This window comes from Nicotiana tabacum, chromosome 1 (genome assembly GCF_000715075.1).
Source record: "Nicotiana tabacum cultivar K326 chromosome 1, ASM71507v2, whole genome shotgun sequence".
Lineage (NCBI taxonomy): Eukaryota > Viridiplantae > Streptophyta > Magnoliopsida > Solanales > Solanaceae > Nicotiana > Nicotiana tabacum.
Genome location: NC_134080.1, coordinates 24,705,161 through 24,723,330, shown reverse-complemented (window position 1 = coordinate 24,723,330; position 18,170 = coordinate 24,705,161). Strand labels below are relative to the sequence as shown.

At 37.7% G+C, this 18,170-nt stretch overlaps 2 protein-coding genes across 5 annotated transcripts; both read left to right on the top strand.

Moving 5' to 3' along the window:
- The first annotated feature begins 6,869 nt into the window (after positions 1-6,869).
- On the top strand, positions 6,870-12,932 carry LOC107829525 (deSI-like protein At4g17486). 4 transcript variants are annotated; one of them, XM_016656977.2, is made up of 5 exons: positions 6,870-7,059; positions 7,554-7,800; positions 10,198-10,485; positions 10,704-10,784; positions 12,606-12,932. In XM_016656977.2, exons 2-5 carry the CDS (start codon positions 7,647-7,649, stop codon positions 12,746-12,748), a joined length of 666 nt encoding a protein of 221 aa, XP_016512463.1. In that variant the 5' UTR covers positions 6,870-7,059; positions 7,554-7,646; the 3' UTR covers positions 12,749-12,932. The 4 variants fall into 4 exon arrangements, with proteins under 4 accessions (XP_016512463.1, XP_016512461.1, XP_016512464.1 ...); XM_016656975.2 differs by having other exon boundaries at positions 10,698-10,784; XM_016656978.2 differs by having other exon boundaries at positions 6,871-7,059; positions 7,559-7,800.
- Positions 12,933-14,777: 1,845 nt separating this feature from the next.
- LOC107829526 (RING-H2 finger protein ATL22-like) lies at positions 14,778-16,650 on the top strand. Its single transcript, XM_016656979.2, has 2 exons — positions 14,778-15,728; positions 16,387-16,650. Exons 1-2 carry the CDS (start codon positions 15,080-15,082, stop codon positions 16,578-16,580), a joined length of 843 nt encoding a protein of 280 aa, XP_016512465.1. The 5' UTR covers positions 14,778-15,079; the 3' UTR covers positions 16,581-16,650.
- The last annotated feature ends 1,520 nt before the right edge of the window (positions 16,651-18,170 follow it).

Below are 18,170 nucleotides of genomic sequence, written 5' to 3'. Positions count from 1 at the left end.
ACGCGCTAGTCTTATTTGATCCAGACTCCACTTATTCCTATGTGTCATCTTATTTTGCTCCGTATTTGTGCGTATCCTGTGATTCTTTGAGTTCTCTTGTTTATATGTCTACATATGTGGGACATTCTATTGTTGTTGATTGTGTATATTGGTCGTATTTGGTTTTTCTTAGTGGTCTTGAGACCAAAGCTGATTTATTATTGCTCAGTATGGTTAATTTTGATATTATTTTGGGCATGGACTGGTTGTCGCCCCATTATGCTATTCTTGATTATCACGCCAAGACCGCAACGCTGGCTATGCAAGGATTACCATGGTTAGAGTGGAGAGGTACCATGGATTACACTCCTAGCAGAGTTATTTCATTTCTAAAGGCTCAACGAACTTTTGAGAAGGGGTGTGACGCGTATCTAACTTATGTGAGAGATATCAGTATTGATACCCCTATAGTTGAGTCAGTTCCAATAGTGAGGGATTATCTAGATGTATTTCCAGTGGATCTTCCGAGCATGTCGCCCGACAAGGATATCGACTTTGGTATTGATTTTTTATCGATCACTCAGCCCATCTCTAATCCTCCATATCGTATGGCTCCACCTAAGTTGAAGGAGCAGTTACAGGAGTTGCTTGATAAGGGCTTTATTCGTCCCAATGTGTCACCTTGGGGTGCTTCAGTCTTGTTTGTGAAGAAAAAGGATGGTTCTATATGTATGTACATTGATTATCGCTAGTTGAACAAAGTTACAGTGAAGAACAAGTATCCATCGCCTCGTATTGATGATCTATTTGATCAGTTACAGGGTGCCAGAGTGTTTTCCAAGATTGACTTGCCTTCAGGCTATCATCAGTTGAAGATTCGGGAGCTAAATATTCCAAAGATTTCTTTCAGGAATCGGTATGGTCAGTACGAGTTCCTTGTGATGTCATTTGGGTTGACCAATGCCCTAGCAACATTCATGCACTTGATGCACAGTGTACTCCGGCCCTATTTTGGCTCATTCGTCATTGTGTTTATTGACGACATTCTAGTGTACTCCCAGAGTCTGGAGGATCATGAGCAACACCTAAGGAGTGTGCTCTAGACCTTGAGAGAAAAGATTATATGCAAAATTCTCAAAGTATGAGTTTTGGCTAGACTCGGTGGCATTTTTGGGTCATGTAGTGTAAAGTGATGGGATCAAGGTGGATCCGAAGAAGGTTGAAGCAGTGCAAAGTTGTGTCATACCGTCCTCAGCTACGGAGATCCGAAGTTTTCTTGGTTTGGTGGGGTATTACCGTCGATTTGTAAAGGGTTTCTCATCTATTGCAACACCTATGACCAAGCTAACCCAGAAGGGTGCTCCATTCAGGTGGATAGAGGAGTGTGAGGAGAGCTTTCAAAAGATCGAGACAGCTTTGACTACGGCCCCAGTATTGGTATTGCCTATAGGTTCGGGGTCTTATATTGTATATTGTGATGCGTCATGGACTGGTCTTGGTGCAGTGTTGATACAGGACGGTAGGGTGATTGCCTACGCGTCTAGACAGCTAAAGGTGCATGAAAAGAACTATCATGTCCACGACCTTGAGTTAGCAACTATTGTTCATGCCTTGAAGATTTGGCGGCACTATTTGTACGGTGTCCCTTATGAGATCTACACCGATCACCGGAGTTTGCAGCATTTGTTCAAATAGAAGGATCTTAACTTGCATCAATGGAGGTGGTTGGAGCTGCATAAGGATTATGATATCACCATTTTATACCATCCCGGAAAGGCCAATACGGTGGTCGATGTCTTGAGTCGCAAGGCAGAGAGTTTGGGCAGCTTAGCATATCTACCAGCAGTAGAGAGGCCATTGGAATTGGATGTTCAAGATTTGTCCAAGCAGTTTGTTAGATTGGATATTTTGAGTCAAGTCGAGTTTTGGCTTGTGTGGTTTCTCAGTCTTCTCTTTATGATCGTATCAGGGAGTGTTAGTATGATGACCCTCGTCTACTTGTCCTTAAGGACACGATTCAGCACGGTGATGCTAAGGAGGTCACTTATTGGGGACGATGGTGCATTGAGGATGCAGGGTAGGCTATGTGTGCCCAATATAGATGGTTTGCGTGAGTTGATTCTTTAGGAGGCTCACAGTTCGCGGTACTCCATCCACCCGGGTGCCGCAAAGATGTATCAGGACTTGAGACAACATTATTGGTGGATGAGAATAAAGAAGGACGTAGTAGAGTATGTAGCTCGGTGTCTAAATTGCCAGCATGTGAAGTATGAGCACCAGTGCCCAGGTGGATTGCTTCAGAAACTAGAGATTCCGGAGTGGAAATGGGAGTGAATCACTATGGATTTTGTTGTTGGACTCCTACGGACTCAGAGGAAGTTCGATGAAGTTTGGATGATTATGGATAGGTTGACCAAGTCGGCTCATTTCATTCCAATGATGACTACTTATTCTTCCAAGAAGTTGGCTCAAGTTTATATCCGCGAGATTGTCAGGCTTTATGGCATGTCTTTATCTATCATCTCTGACTGGGGTATGCAGTTTACGTCATAGTTCTAGAGGGTCGTACAACATGAGTTGGGTACTCAGGTTGAGTTGAGCATATCATTTCACCCTTAGACGGACGGCCAGTTAGAGCGCACTATTTAGATACTAGAGGATATGCTCCGTGCGTGTGTGATGGAGTTTGGGGGTTCTTGGGATCAGTTCTTTCCACTTGCGGAGTTCACCTACAACAACAGTTATCAGTAGAGCATTCAGATGTCCCCGTATGAGGCTTTGTATGGTAGAAGGTGTCGGTCTTCAGTGGGTTGGTTCGAGCCGGGCGAGGCTAGGCTATTGGGTACAGACTTGGTTCAGGATGCTTTGGAGAAGGTTAAGGTGATTCAAGATCGACTTCATAGAGCTTAGTCCAGACAGAAGAGTTACACAGATCGAAAGGTTTGCGATGTTACATTCATGGTTGGGGAGCGGGTCCTGCATTGGGTGTTACCCATGAAGGGTGTTATGAGGTTTGGGAAGAAGGGAAAGCTGAGCCCAAGGTTTATTGACCCGTTCAAGGTGCTGCGGTGAGTTGGGAAGGTTGCTTATGAGCTTGCCTTGCCTCCTAGCCTAGCAGGAGTTTATCTAGTGCTTCACGTTTCTATGTTCAGAACTATCATGACGATCCATCTCATGTGTTAGATTTTAGCTCAGTCCAATTGGACAAGGACTTGCCCTATGTTGAGGAGCCAGTGGATATTTTCGATAGGTAGGTTCGAAAGTTGAGGTAAACGAACATTGCTTCAGTGATGGTTCAGTGGAGGGGTCAGCCGGTCGAGGAGGTGACTTGGGAGACCGAGCATGATATGCGCAGCCGTTATCCTCATCTTTTCACCACTTCAGGTATGTCTCTATGCTCATTCGAGGACGAACGATTGTTTTAAGAGGGGGAGGATGTAATGACCCGACCGGTCGTTTTGAGTGTATTATTCCCGACCCCCTATTTACTACTTCCTTTATTTTATTTTATGCTTATGTGACTTGCCGAGAAGATTTGTTTTTGGTTTTAGAGTGAAATGAGACACTTAGTCCCTAAAATGGAAGCTTAAGTTCTAGGAATTTGGCCGTAGTTAGAATTATATGAAGACAACTCCGGAATGGAGTTTCATCGGTTCTGTTAGCTCTGTTGGGTGATTTTGGACATGGGATCGCGTCCGGATTGTGTATTTGAGGTTTGTAGTTGAATTAGACTTGAAATGGCGAAAATTCAATTTTTGGGAAGTTTGACCGGGAGTGGACTTTTTGATATCGGGGTCAGATTCTGATTTCAGAAGTTAGAGTAGTTCTATAATGTCAAATATGACTTGTGTGCAAAATTTGGGGTCAATCGGACGTGATTTGATAGGTTTCGGTATCGATTATAGAAGTTTGAAGTTTTAAAGTTCATTAAGCTTGAATTGGGGTACGAATCGTGTTTTTAGCGTTGTTTGGTGTGATTTGAAGGCTCGACTAAATCGGTATGATTTTTTAGGACTTGTTGGTAGGTTTGATTGAGGTCCCAGGGGCCTCGGTTTGATTTTGGATGGTTAACGGATTGGGAATTGATTTTGGAAGATGGCTGAAGTTCAGTTATCTGGTGCATCAGGTTTCCTTCTACGCATTCGCGAAGGCTTTCCCGCGTTTGCATAGAGGAGTTGGAGATCACTGGGATTTTTGCCTTCGCGTTCGCGATGCAGGTCCCCCGTTCACGAGGCACTGAGGTTTTAGGTCTACGCGTTCACGATAGGGTCCTTGCGTTCACATAGAGGAGCAGGTCCGTTGGGTCACCAGGCTTTTATCCTGCGTAGAGAAGAATGCATTCGTAAAGGATCAGGAAGGTGAAGCTCCACGTTCGCGTATATGGGTTCGCGTTTGCGTCGGCCATTTTTGTGGCTGTGACTTATTGTTTTTCGCATAACACCTAAGCTGATTTAAGCATTTCAAAACCGAGGGTTTGTCATTTTCTTCATAATTTGAGATAGAGAGCTCGGATTGAGGCGAGATTTTGATGGATTTTCAGAGGAAACTTTTGGGTAAGGGTTCTATACTTGTTTTGATTAATATCCACTAATCCATCGTTAATTTCATCATTTAATTAAGGTTTTAGGTTGAGAAATTTGGAAAAAAAGTTGGAAAGTTCTTAAACCGAATTTTGGGGTTTTGATTGAGGTTTTGGTATCGGATTTGAGTAATTTTGGTATGGGTGAACTCGTGGTTGAATGGGTGTTCATATTTTGTGACTTTTACCCGATTCCGAGGCATGGGCCCGGATCGACTTTTTGGGGCGAATTTCTAATTTCTTGCTAAAGTCTTGATTTCATTAATTAGATTAGTTTCTTATAGTTATTATGTTTATGGTATGTAATTGCTTTTGGCTAGATTTGGGCTATTCGGATTCGAAAAGTCGAGGAAAGGGCATTCTTATTGGCTGATTGAGCTCGACTTGAGGTAAGTGGCTTGCCTAATCTTGTGTGGGAGAAATCCCCTTAGGATTTGTTACTATTGTGACAATTCTGTGAATGTGAGTGCCGTGTACGCGAGGTGAACACGGGTTAATTATTGAAAATCCAATTTTTACTGAACAATAACCTGTTATATCTTAAATGAGTCATCCCAGCATGTGTAGTTATCCTAATTAGCATAATATCATATGTCTACGTGTCTTAAATGCTTATTTGAAATCTGTGCAGCATGCTTAGTTGAATTCCTACTTTTTTCTTGATTTGTATTTAGTCTTAAACTATAGGATTCCTTGTTGGTAATTGTTGTTTCCATCGGTTTCGGGATGTGTGTTTATTTTTGGGACTATGAGGCGGTACCTCGGGAGATCCCTGTTGCATATTTACTTTTGGGACTACGAGGCGGTACCTCAGGAGATCCCATGTTGAGTATTTACTTTTGGGACTACGAGGCGGTACCTCGGGAGCGCCCCGGTTGTTTACCCCTTATTTCCTGTGTAGTTTCCTCTTCTGTATTTCTCGTTGTTAAATTCTTAGTCTTTCATTATATTACTATATCTTTTGCTTTAATTATTATATCTCAATAGGGACCTGACCTGACCTCGTCACTACTCTAATGAGGTTAGGCTTGGCACTTACTGGGTACCGTTGTGGTGTACTCATGCTACTCTTCCGCACATGTTTTGTGTGCAGACCAGGTACCTCTTACTAGTCCCACTATTAGTAGAGAGTCGTGCTGCTGCTACGGAGACTTCAAGGTATATCTGTCAGCGTCCGCAGACCTCGGAGTCCCCCTCTATCCTTTTATGTCGTTTCTTCTTTATTTTTCCTAGATACTGATGTATAGAGACAGTTAGAACAATTTCTTAGAGTTTGTGACTTGTGACTACCGTATCTTTGAGAGATATTTATATTCAGAGTTGTTGATTTTACTTGTATATGCCGAGCGGCAGTATTCCATCTTTATCTATTATGTACTGATGTTGTTAAAATTTAGCCGTTATTTCTGTTATTATTTCAGTTATTCCGCAACTGTTAGGTACCTAGTGTTAGAGACTAGGTACCGTCACGACATCTTACGGAGCGAGATTTGGGTCGTGACAAATTAAAGTGTCGTTGACGGTTGATCTAGTAATTGAAATAAAAATTATGCAATTGTAATAATTTGGGTTGATTATTTTATAAAACATAAAAACATTTTAAGGTTTATTATTACTAACATGTCAAGGAACCTAAACAATAAACCGAAGAACATAAAGTTTAAGATATTATGATCAACTATCTGGCTTATGACCTTTTCGTTTTATGTTTTAACTTCATCGAAATGTAGTTGTTGACTGCACAATCAACTTATTCTCCACCTTCTTGTTATGGATATCGTCAAATCCAAACAAAGATTCAAAGTCTTATAATTTAACAACAACATGAATGATGAGTAGTCATTGAAAAAGGTCATGTGTTAACACATTACTTTTATGGCTTTAGGCTGTAGTCAGCTACCCTATAATAATTATTTATTCCTAATGACATTCACTTTTTATTGTTTGACTAATTATACCTCTCTTCTCAACCTTTTCCCCAACAAAAAGCTTGACATTATTAATTCACTTCTAATTCTTCACTTTTATTCCTCGATTCCTGTTCTACGATACTTTATAGAATAATGTTTGGCTAACAACGAATCTTAAAAGTATTAATATATGTATATAAATGCATAATATTGGTCTTAAGTGAATTCAAATGAGGAATCATGGCTAGTAAAAGTTCACATTAATCTATCTTAATATTTGAAAATTAGTTTGATAGAAATAATACAAGATTCAAATAAAAGAAAGAGTTACTATATAAATATTGTATTTTTGAGGCAAAGCAAACTCTTTTTTACTCCAAATTCCAAAATAAGCCTCTTTTTGTTCACACGACAGCTATGGGAAAATAATTAGCAAAATATTTGCTCGGCAGCCACTACAACCCACCTGTCTTTCCACATTCCCCCCGCCCACTACCCGCCAATCCTCCTCCTTTCTCCGCCACATCCCACGTCGGCGATCTGAAGCCATCGCCACCGCACAAACATCTCAGGAGAACAGCTAAAATCTCGGTAATATCTCTCTTTCTCAATTTCTCTTCTACAGACGTATTTTACGTATTCGTATATTTCCTCTGTATTTTATTCGTATATGTTTCTGTTTAGCTCAGTTTTGAACTTTCATTTATCGTAGCTCCAGAGTTTGTTCAAATTATGGTCCTAGTCAATTGATATTTGGTTTTTTTTACCTCAATTACCGTGTTTGTTCTACGTAATAGCTTAATTTCCTGTAGGATATGTATAATGAGTTATAGTTGAACATTTGAGTGTGTTTAGAATCTTTAATTTTACTTAATTTGCCTTTTTATTTGTGTTTATAAAGTTTAGCTCCAGAATTTGTTAAACTACGGTCCTAGTCAATTGATCTTTGCGTTTTTTACCTCAATTGTTCGATGTAGCTAAGTTTTCTTTATGTCGTGTATAATGAGTTAAATTTGAACATATTTGAGTGTGTTTGGAAGCTTTATTTTTACTGAATTTGTCCTTTTTTGTTTGTGTTTATGAAGTTTAGGTGCTTATTAATTGTTTGTCGGCTGTGTGGATATATATTGGGAAAGCGAGGGGGGTGGTGGAGGTGGCCAAGGTGGGTGGAGGCTACAATGAGATTGTTAAGGTCAAGCTCAAGTTCATCAAAGGAGCAGTACAATGGAGAGAAAACTCGGGCTTTGTTGTATCTTAATGTATATGATCTCACACCTGTAAACAACTATCTCTATTGGTTCGGCCTCGGAGTGTTTCATTCTGGTATAGAAGGTACTAAAGCTTTCTGATTCTCCTTTTACTGTGTATTGTCATAAATATTGCTGTTACATCTAATTTTGGGATGAAAATAAAGCAGAGTTTAGGGTGTGTATAGTTTGATCTCAATCGGTAAAGGTAGTTACTTTGACATGGTATGTAATTCTTTGTTTTAATTTGGGTGTTACCCACACGGGAAGAGATCTTTTCTCAATGAACGATAAGAGATTATAATGTTGCAACTCTCCATGGCATTATTGGTCTAACTTGAAACCTCCACTTCCAACCAAGAGGTTGTGAGTTCGAGTCTCCCCAAGAGCAAGGTGGGAAGTTCTTGGAGGGAAGGATGCCGGGGGTCTATTTGGAAACAGCCTCTCTACCTCAGGGTAGGGGTAAGGTCTGCGTACACACTACCCTCCCCAGACCCCACTAAGTGGGATTATACTGGGTTGTTGTTGTTGTTGTTGTTGTTGTTGTTGTTGAGCCTCATGAACTTGAATTCGACCTTAGTATGTTGTTTTCTCCTTGTTACGAGGATTCACAATCTTCATTTCCTTCTGAATGTGTGAACACACTAGCATTGTGGGACATCAACAGGAGGAAGAAAAGAAGAAAAATCGGCCGGATCCACATTGGCCAGCACTACCCGCTGATAGTGGAAGCTATTTGAGTCTCTACCAAGATCGTAGAGACTCTGATGCCATGTGTAAATGGAAAAAAGCTCTCATTGACTTGATTAAATAACAATCTATACACGTATTGATCTAGACACATATTCACTTGATATTCTAACATTTTCTTCCGTCATAATTAGTTGTAGTTTCAAGCCTATTCAATTCTTACCTCCTGCTATATTTCCTCATTTTGGGTCCTTGCGATAAAGGTAGTTTCCTTCTCAACTTTTTTTTAGTTTTCCATTCCTTTTGAAATATTGTTAGGAGATCCCTTGTCACCTCAAACCCCTCATATGACACATCCAAAACTCTATCAAAGGCATTAGTTTTTTTCGCCACCGTATTGAATCTTTCACTGAATCTTCCACCTTTTCTTCAGGTCTATTATCGTCCGGTACAAAAGGTTCAATTGCCATTATAGGGAGTTGGTGAAGAAGGTGTCAGCTTAAAAGTAGTTGACATTCGGAACCTACTGGTCTTGTAGCCTATTGAGTAAATGTGCTTACCGGCATGGATAATGGAACTGGCTCATAGATGGTTAAGATAAATTATTTCTTAAAAAGAAGTTGACATGGTAATACACTATTAGTTGATAGATTTAGAGATATGTCTGCAACTACTGTTGACCGAGCTGGTGGAAAAGAGGAAAGATAGTTTGTGAAGAGTATGAAGAGTTCAATAGTCATATCTTAGAAACTGAAATTACTTATTAACTTTTCTTGTTTTCTTCTGGATATATATTGGACGATAGAATGAATACCACCGTGAAGCTTGTCGTATGAAGCATAATCAGAGCCCGATGTGTCTTCTAATTGCTTATTCATCTACATTATCAAAAACAAAATTGAAAAAATTGCTTCTTTACCTATAGTATCAAGAAATCACTAGGACAAGATGCTTTGTCAAATCATTTCTAATTCCTGTCACCTTCGTATACGTTTAGTCTTGAGAGGATCATGTATATGTTAAACCAGAATAAAATTAGAAAAATGATAACCCAAAGAATGCCAGGGGAGGGGAAAAAGTGAAACAGTGGAATTATGGCCTTTGTCTAGATAACTTACATCAACCTCTCTCCCCATAATCTACCCACCCTTGTTGGAGATTAGACAATTCCATTTATAGCAAATTGGGTATTTGATAAGACTATTAGTTTGCTGCTAAGATTGCAATTTAAGGCCTGAACTCATGCTTTATATGCAAAATAAATGACTCCTTAGGGTTCTGAATTCTTCTGATCAAGCCCCCCACATGTGATGTTATGTTGTTTTGAGAATTGGTGTTTGTGGTGAGATCGAGAACCTTGGCTTGTATACCATCCATGATGTTTTCTCTTTCCCAAAGCTGTCTGTTCTGCTCTATTATGAAGAACCAAAGCAGGATGTATGAATTAGGGCCCTTAGCTTTATTCTTCTAGTTTAATCGTTAGGGTTTTATGAATAGTTTCTTTGGTTGCCTTTGGTGCTTCCTGTCTTTTTTTCTCAGTGTAGCTTCTTGTTGTGCGTGAGTATCTCTTGAATTTGCTCCTCAACTAGATGGCTACCATCAACACACCACCTGCAGCTACATTCTGGGCACGAACACTCTGCTATATCAATTTTATCCTGGAATGAGTGCTGCAGTTAACAGTTATAGTTTGTAAACCTTTTGAAGAAGCTGTGTGTTCTATTGTTAAAGATTTTGGGTTTTAGCATAACTTGTGTTCCTTTCTTTTATTTTTATTCTTGTTTCGATGCAGTACATGGTCTAGAGTATGGGTATGGAGCCCACGACTATCCAACTAGTGGGGTTTTTGAGGTGGAGCCACGTAGTTGTCCAGGTTTTGTGTTTAGACGGGCTGTACTCCTGGGCAGCACAGACATGTCTCGATCAGAAGTTCGGTCATTTATGGAACATATTTCAGAAAAATATCATGGGGATAGTTATCATTTGATTGCCAAGAACTGCAACCATTTTGCCGATGAAGTCTGTTCACGTCTCACGGGAAAGCCAATTCCTGGATGGGTGAATCGACTGGCCCGAGTAGGTAAGTATGAACCAGTGTCCATCTGCATCTATTGTGGGGCAACTTTCAAGTGTGAACCAGTGTCCATCTGCATCTATTTGCTCTTGTTCCTATCTGCATTACTTTATAATATGGTTTTAAGTTGTGGCAAAAACAAATAGCTGTATAAATCCTGCTTTTCTGGGCTATTCTTGGTAAAACTTCTAGCTTGTTTCACACAATTATCTTTGAAGTTTCAGGCTCATTCTGCAATTGCATTTTACCAGAAGCTATTCAAGTTACAAGAATTAGACACCTTCCTGATCATCAAGCCTTTTCAGGTTGGTGTGGACACCTGTTTCTCTTCACCTTTTCTTTTTCAATGGGTGGTAAATTTTCTTGTAACAAAGGGTGCCAATACTTCAGCTACCACATGCTTACTCCGATTTATGGAATATGGATTTTTGGGAATAAAGAGCAAATTACTTGTCTGATTTCCCGCATGTGAAAAAATAATCTCAGCATGAAACTCTAGATTGCTAATACTCCCTTCGTCCTATTTATGTGAAGATGTTTGTCTCGGTATGGAGTTTTAAGAAGTTAAGGGCGGCTTTTGACATGCAAGCCAAACGTATGCAAAGTACCAAATGATCCTTTAAAGGGCAAAATAGGGCAGTAAGGGTAATAGTTTCTAAAAAGATAAAGGCGTCATTCTTTTTCTGACAGACTAAAAAGAAAAGTTTCATGTAAAATGGACAGAGGGAGTGCAATGTTTATTTTTCGGCATAAAACTCTGTATTACTAATACGACTATTGGTGGCAGAGCTGGTAAAATCTGCAAATATGCGTCTGAAATTGTTACTCGCCTATTAATTATATATCTTTTGTTTCAGAACTTTTATATATCGGTTTTTGTTATTTGGGAATGTGAAGTTCCATTTTGATGGTAGTCACATCTGATATGACATATATTTGATGTATATGAGAAGACATGTAAACCATGTTTTTGTGTTAAGTATATATTTAATTAATCTTTTTTATGTATTTTGTTAAGAAAACTACTCTGGTGGACCACCCTTTGAATTCTCCTCTCTTCATAGAACTGCTCATGATTACACAATGATTAACTAATGGTTCCAACTAATTAAGATGAGTGGATGTGGCTAAAGAAGCATCACACCGAGAAAGAAAAAGAAAAGAGAGAACTTTTGCAGCTGTGAATACCATAATCTTTCGACAATGTATTCTCTAGAGATTTAAGTATGTCATCAGGAATTCTTCTATTGATTGTAATAGCATCACGATAGGGTGGTTGTAGTTTTGGCCCCTTTAGTTGAACTTGATATCGCGTGTCCCATCTTTCAAAGGGAGTTTTAATGCTCATCTTTTGTTGATTGTGGGCTTAACTCAGTCACAAAAATTTGCTTAAGTAGTGAGGATTGTCCACGACCAGTTATGGAAATTATACCACCCTATGCAGTTAACTAATGAGGGATTCTAGCACACTCGCGCTCGCCCAGGGCGAGGCATTTGGAGCTTGCAGTAACATAACATGGCTGTCCCAACATCAGGGATGTGTCTGCCTGCCTCTGATGCCTCTGATATCATGTTGAGAAAATGGAGCATGGCCTAACTGAACCCTGAAAGTTAGGTCAAGTAGTTAAGATTGTCCAGAAGTATAAGTGACCATACCTGAAAACCACCAAAGTTCAAGCCCTCGCAATGTACTTAAAAATTCAGGACTATTTATATGCTTACGACTGGATATGTTATTCTGTCAAGCAAATCTCTTACTCAAATCTTTTAGTGCATTTTTTGTGTCTGTATGGATGCATGTAGCTGCACATATTAAGTACATTAGTCTTATTCTTTAGCAGATGTACAATAACCTAAAGGATGAAGGAATGATCATACATGTTATCAGTGGCAGAGCCACATTGAACCAAGGGGTGTCAGCGACACCCCTTCGCCGAAAAATAACACTATATTGCTAGATAATATTTTTTTTATGTATATTTATTATAAGTTGTCTCCCCTTGATTTTTCGATGTATCTAATTATTTATATTTTGACACCCCTTGATGAAAATTCTAGCTCCGCCCCTGCATGTTATGTTGATGTAGGCTTTATTCTTAACTAACCGAAATGCATTGCAATTGTAGAAGATGAGACAGATTCTGGTGGGTCATCTGTATCAGCGGACAGCAAGGAGGAAGACTCTGATCATCAGTTATTAACTGTAGCAAATAGTGATATGGCGTTTCTGAATGAAAAACCAGTGAGACTAGCAAAAGAGCTGCTTTGATTGAAACTTTCTTTCTATCTTTCTTCTTCTCCTCCTTTCTATAAAAAAAATGTTTTTCGCTTACCACCAATTCATCTAAGCTCCTGGTTGGAGTCTTGTTGTTTGTATTAGTGTGCGTGTGTGTTCTCAAGTGTATCTAGTTAACCTTGTCATCTTAATACATTATTGTATTTTTCAATATTCATTGAGCTGTGTATTTCAGGTGTGTATTTGCGTATAACAGTCAACTTCTTGTATTACTAGGATTCCATTGAATTGATTTCCCCTACTGACTTCCCCAATTGCGTTTAGCTTGACATGGACGTTCCTGTATAATTGATTGGAAACTCTGAATTGCAATGTTCAGAATTCGGGCAACCAAAGAAAGTAGTTTCCAGATATGTCTACTACTTTCTCTCTTTTTTTTTGACATTGGAACTTGTGTTTACTATGGGAAAATGAGCAACCAGTTCTGAGTATTCACCTGAACTAAATGTCAAGCGAGTGAGGGAAAAAACTGACATGTACTTCTTGACTAGGGGTGTACATGGACCGGGTTGGTTCGATTTTTATCAAAATCAAATTAAACCAACTATATTGGGGTTTTTAAATCTATAGATCAAACCAAACCAACAAAAGTCGGGTTTTTTAATTGCGGTTTTTTAGGGTTTTTTAGGGTTTTAGGGTTTTTTTAGGCTTTCTTTTGAGCCTTTGCTCACTCCTGAAGAATGTTGCACAAGATCTTTAATGTTGTAGACTCGCTTCTTTTTCTTCCAGTATAGAATGGACAATGATAAACTTTACCTGAAACTATTTCCTTGACATAACCTTCCTTTAATCTTTGATACCAATTATCATCGTATTCTTCTATCTCTGATAAAATCTTTCAAAAAAGCCTCAGCCCAACAATAGAATAGGATAATCCTTCAAAACATGCAAACTGAATATGTAAAATTATATTGCTTACAAATATATGTGAACAATTACTTCCCGCAAATTCAAGAAAAGATAGAAGTACCAAGAGATTTACTCATTCCTTTGAACCAATTGCTAAATCCTTTATACCTTAAAGTTATGCATAAATACTTCCATCATCTTTAAGAAAAGATAGAAGTGCACCAGATATTTAGTCATTCCTTACCACTTAAATCATTGGTGATGATATGCGAATGTGATCATCCATTTTGTGTTACTATCTCAATGCTAAAAAGGATTCAAGAGTCATAGAATTACAGCCAAGAGTCATAGAAATACCTGAAAAATTTGTAAATAGTTACAGCCAAGAGTCATAAAATTACAGCTTTGGGCTTGGGCTTATTTTGTTGTTCTACAAGAGTGGGCTACAATTTAACTCCAACCTATTATTAAATTGTTAATAAACAAAGATCTTGATAAATTTAAATAAATATTTAGAAATTATATTATATTAATATTTTAATCTATAAAATAATTCCAAAAAATAAATATATGTAATGTTGGGTTGGGTTGGTCTCGGTTTGGCTTTTTTTAATTAATACCAAACCAAACCAATTATGATCGGGTTTCTTTTTCCAATACCAAACCAAATCACTATCAGTTATTTTTTTCAGTTTGACTCGATTTGTCGGTTTTCGTCGTACACCCCTATTCTTGACCAAGGAAATACCTTCTACCTTCTTGCAACTCCTTATTTTTTTCACTCCAAATAAATGTTACATGAGGTATTATGATCTCTGAGTTGTTAAGCTATTTTGGCAATTGACCTAGAAAAAAAATGACTCAACTGAAATCCACCATTAACGCTTCAAAAAGAAGAGAACCATTTTGGATGTATTTGAGGACACAAGTACAAAGAAAGTTGAACAAGTCAAATTCGTCTTACTTAATCCAAACACAAATGAATGCATTGACTATACGTGGAACAAAATGTGAAAGTCACCGCCATCAACACTTTCCATACTTACCAAGAGTTTAACTTTTATGCATTAATAAACTTTTATATTATCAAGTCATTTTAAAAGTAGCAATAAGTAATTATCCATATCCATAAGAGAAATTTGTAACTTCGAAAAATAAAGTAACATGCTATTACACATAAAATTGCAAGGTTAGTGCAAAAATTATTTACACTATCAGCATATAAAAATTAAATCCGTGTGCTAATATTGAGGTGATAGTAGCTGGAAGGTCACTTTGATACTTTGCCCGTCTAACACTTGAGGTCTCCCAGTCTAGAATCTTTACCCCTTCCCCACTCCTCACAGCCCCTTTATCTCATTCCAATTACAGACCCCCCAAAAATAAATCTTGAAATAGAAGTAAAGAATCGGTGAAATCCTATTTCATTTGGGTGTTTGTTTAGCCTCTGAATATATGGATACTCTGATCTTCATTCTTATTCTACATGTAAAAGCACAGGCACATACAAATAGTTGCTCACCAATTAACTGTTCAAATGGCTCTGATATCAACATTCAGTTTCCTTTCAGACTGCAGGAATTTCAGCCTCAACACTGTGGTCTCTCTGGTTTTGATCTACACTGTAAGCAAAACAAAACCACAGTCCATTTCCCATCTTATGGGGATTTAGTCATTAAATCCATTTCTTATGATCTAAAAAAGCTTGACTTACTCGACCCCAAAAACTGTGTCCACCAAGTTTTCTTGAATCTGAATCTTTCTCACACCCCATTTAGTTATTACTATATCTTGAAGGAGTATCAGTATCTGAATTGTTCAGCTCAACTTTCAGCTTCTTTTTTACAAGTCCCCTGTCTAAGTGGCTTTAAACATCATGTTTATGTTGTGGAAACATCATTTGTTATGCCTGATTTTTGTAGCCATGTCAAAACTGTAGGAATCCCATTTTCATATAGTCCTTTCCTTTCTGATAACACTTTTGGCCTTGGTTTAACGTGGAACATGGAAAAATCTCAAGACAGTATAGCAACAAAATTTACAACTTCAGTTCAACAAGAAGCAGGGCAGTTTAAAAAACTCAGTGACATAGCAAATGATAAAGGTAAGTTATTAATCAACTCTGTGACATAGCAATAGATTTATATTACTGTTCTTATTGCTTGTTGCTTTATTTTTACCGTCCTTAAGCAGAGGGTCTATCTGAAACAGACTCTCTGTCTTTATAGGGTAGGGATAAGGCTGCGTACACACTACCCTCTGCAGACCCACGCATGAGATTAAGCTAGGTTTGTTGTTGTTTTTTTGGTAAGAGGGAAAACTCACAGCCGCTACAACCTCTGCCACAGCCTCTGCCCTTGCCCTTCAGGTTTTTTGTTGTTGTTGTTGTTGTTGTTGTATTCTTGGGGTCGACTATATAAATCTTCATATTCATTATTCAGTTTGTGCTTTGCATTGACTGACTGTTGACCTACTACAGTCAAACTTCTCTATAACAACCTCATTTGTTCCGAATTTTTTTGGCTATTATCGCGAAGTGTTGTTATATATAACATATATTATAACATAGCATAGAAATTGGTTCCGGAAGAAGTTTAGCTTTTATAGAAATGTTGCTATAGAGAGGTCTGACTGTTCAACCTTCCTCCTTTATCATCGGAACTTTGGACAAGCTAAATTTTGGTGTTTGATTGACCAATTATTTAAGTGTTGAAATTTAACAATATATACTTTAATTAGGCTCTCTTCTTTCTAATTTGCAGCCTTGGCATGTATTATCCTGTTCATATTTGTAGTGGTGATGCTGTTAAACATAAAGAAATTATCTCATTCTACAAAGAGAATGGAGGTGGAGAAGGAGAAAGAGAATCAGAAGGAACCTCATACTGCTGCCATTTTAGGGGACTATGAAGCTTTGAAGCCCAAAGACAATCCTTGGCCAATGTCAAGGTGTTGAACGATCTAATCTAGGAACAAACTTTTGACATAAACATTCAGAATCAAATTGCTTTCTAATTGTTTTAAAACGATTGAGAAAAGCTCTTAAATATGTTACGAAATCTGTGGAACTTTTGGTGGGCTTTGAATACTATGAAAGTTCATGCAAACGAGTAATATGAAGAAATTGGATGTTTCATAGATATGTTATGCTTATGAGTCATGTGGGTCATATTTCTTTATTATTATTATTATTATTATTACTACTACTACTATTGGCTAGCTTGTGTGTATTTGTATTAATCCCTCGGGTGGTACATGTTATCTCCCACCAACACAAATATTGAGTAATGTTGTCTATCGTTTAGACAAATTAGAAGAAACCATAGTCTTTCTTCTGTTGGGATTGGAATCTTAATTTTCCGGAATCCTTTTCCTGATCACTAGAATACACCCATGGTGTGCCATATTTTTTTTTGTTATTGTACTAAAAATAGTGGCACATTCAATATCTGACACTACTTTCACTCCTTTATCTGAAAACTTTTTTCTATGTGAAGTTGGATCAGTAAAGAGACAAACTCATGTTGTTCTCTTTTCTTGGACTCGAAGATCTCAAATTTGTATTGCTTTTTGTTTTATTTTGGAACAAAGCTTCAAGAATATTTTTGAGAAAAAAGAGATAGTGGACAAAATTGTCAAAAAGCAAGAAAACCTGTAAGTAACTACTCCGTGTGTTTCATATTATGTGTCGTATTTCTCTTTTACACGCCCCTTAAAATATTAATTAGAAAAGGAATTGGACTATGCTACCCTTATTATGTCATAAAATATAATCTTTCTTTATTGAAAATAAAGTTCTATTCATGAGTTATCTCCATCTTCAAGAACAATTATTACTAAGGGTAAAAAAGGAAAAAATAATCAGTTTTGACTTAAACTTCTAAAATAACAAATAATTTGAGAAAACTATTTTTAGTAAACACGACTGTGTTAACAGACACGGAGGGAGTAAGTAGTAAGAAAATAACCACTATTTGATTTCTGCAAGTGTCGAGGGGGGAAAGAAGAAAGGCGTGCAAACTGCGAACCATAATTAACTTAGCAATCTTTTGATTGACTGCATTAGCAAAATAATCCTAACATAAAATCTTGCACAAAATTATGCTGTTTGTTTGGCTGAATAAAAAATAATAATCTCAACATTATTAATAATACATCATCTGTTTGGCCGAAAAAGAAAAAATAATCTCCCAATTAATAGAAGTTTTAGCTGCGGTATTAATAAGCTTAATACTCGTGTAAGTTATATTTTATGCGAGATTGAATGTTCATTAAAAATACGTCCAATGAGAATACATGTATACTGTATAGTAATATATGGGTAAAATTCTTTAATAAAAATAATTTTACAATTAATGGCAGATCCAATAATGTATATGTATTGGAAAAAAACTGAATTTATATTAAAAATGATGTGGCATGACACGTGGATTAGTTGATTGGTCAAAGAACAGTAATTGACTAAGAGGCACGGTGAAAACAGCCACAGGAAGAAGAATTTAAATAGGCACGAGACGACGTATAGATACGAGTCTCGTACCAATTT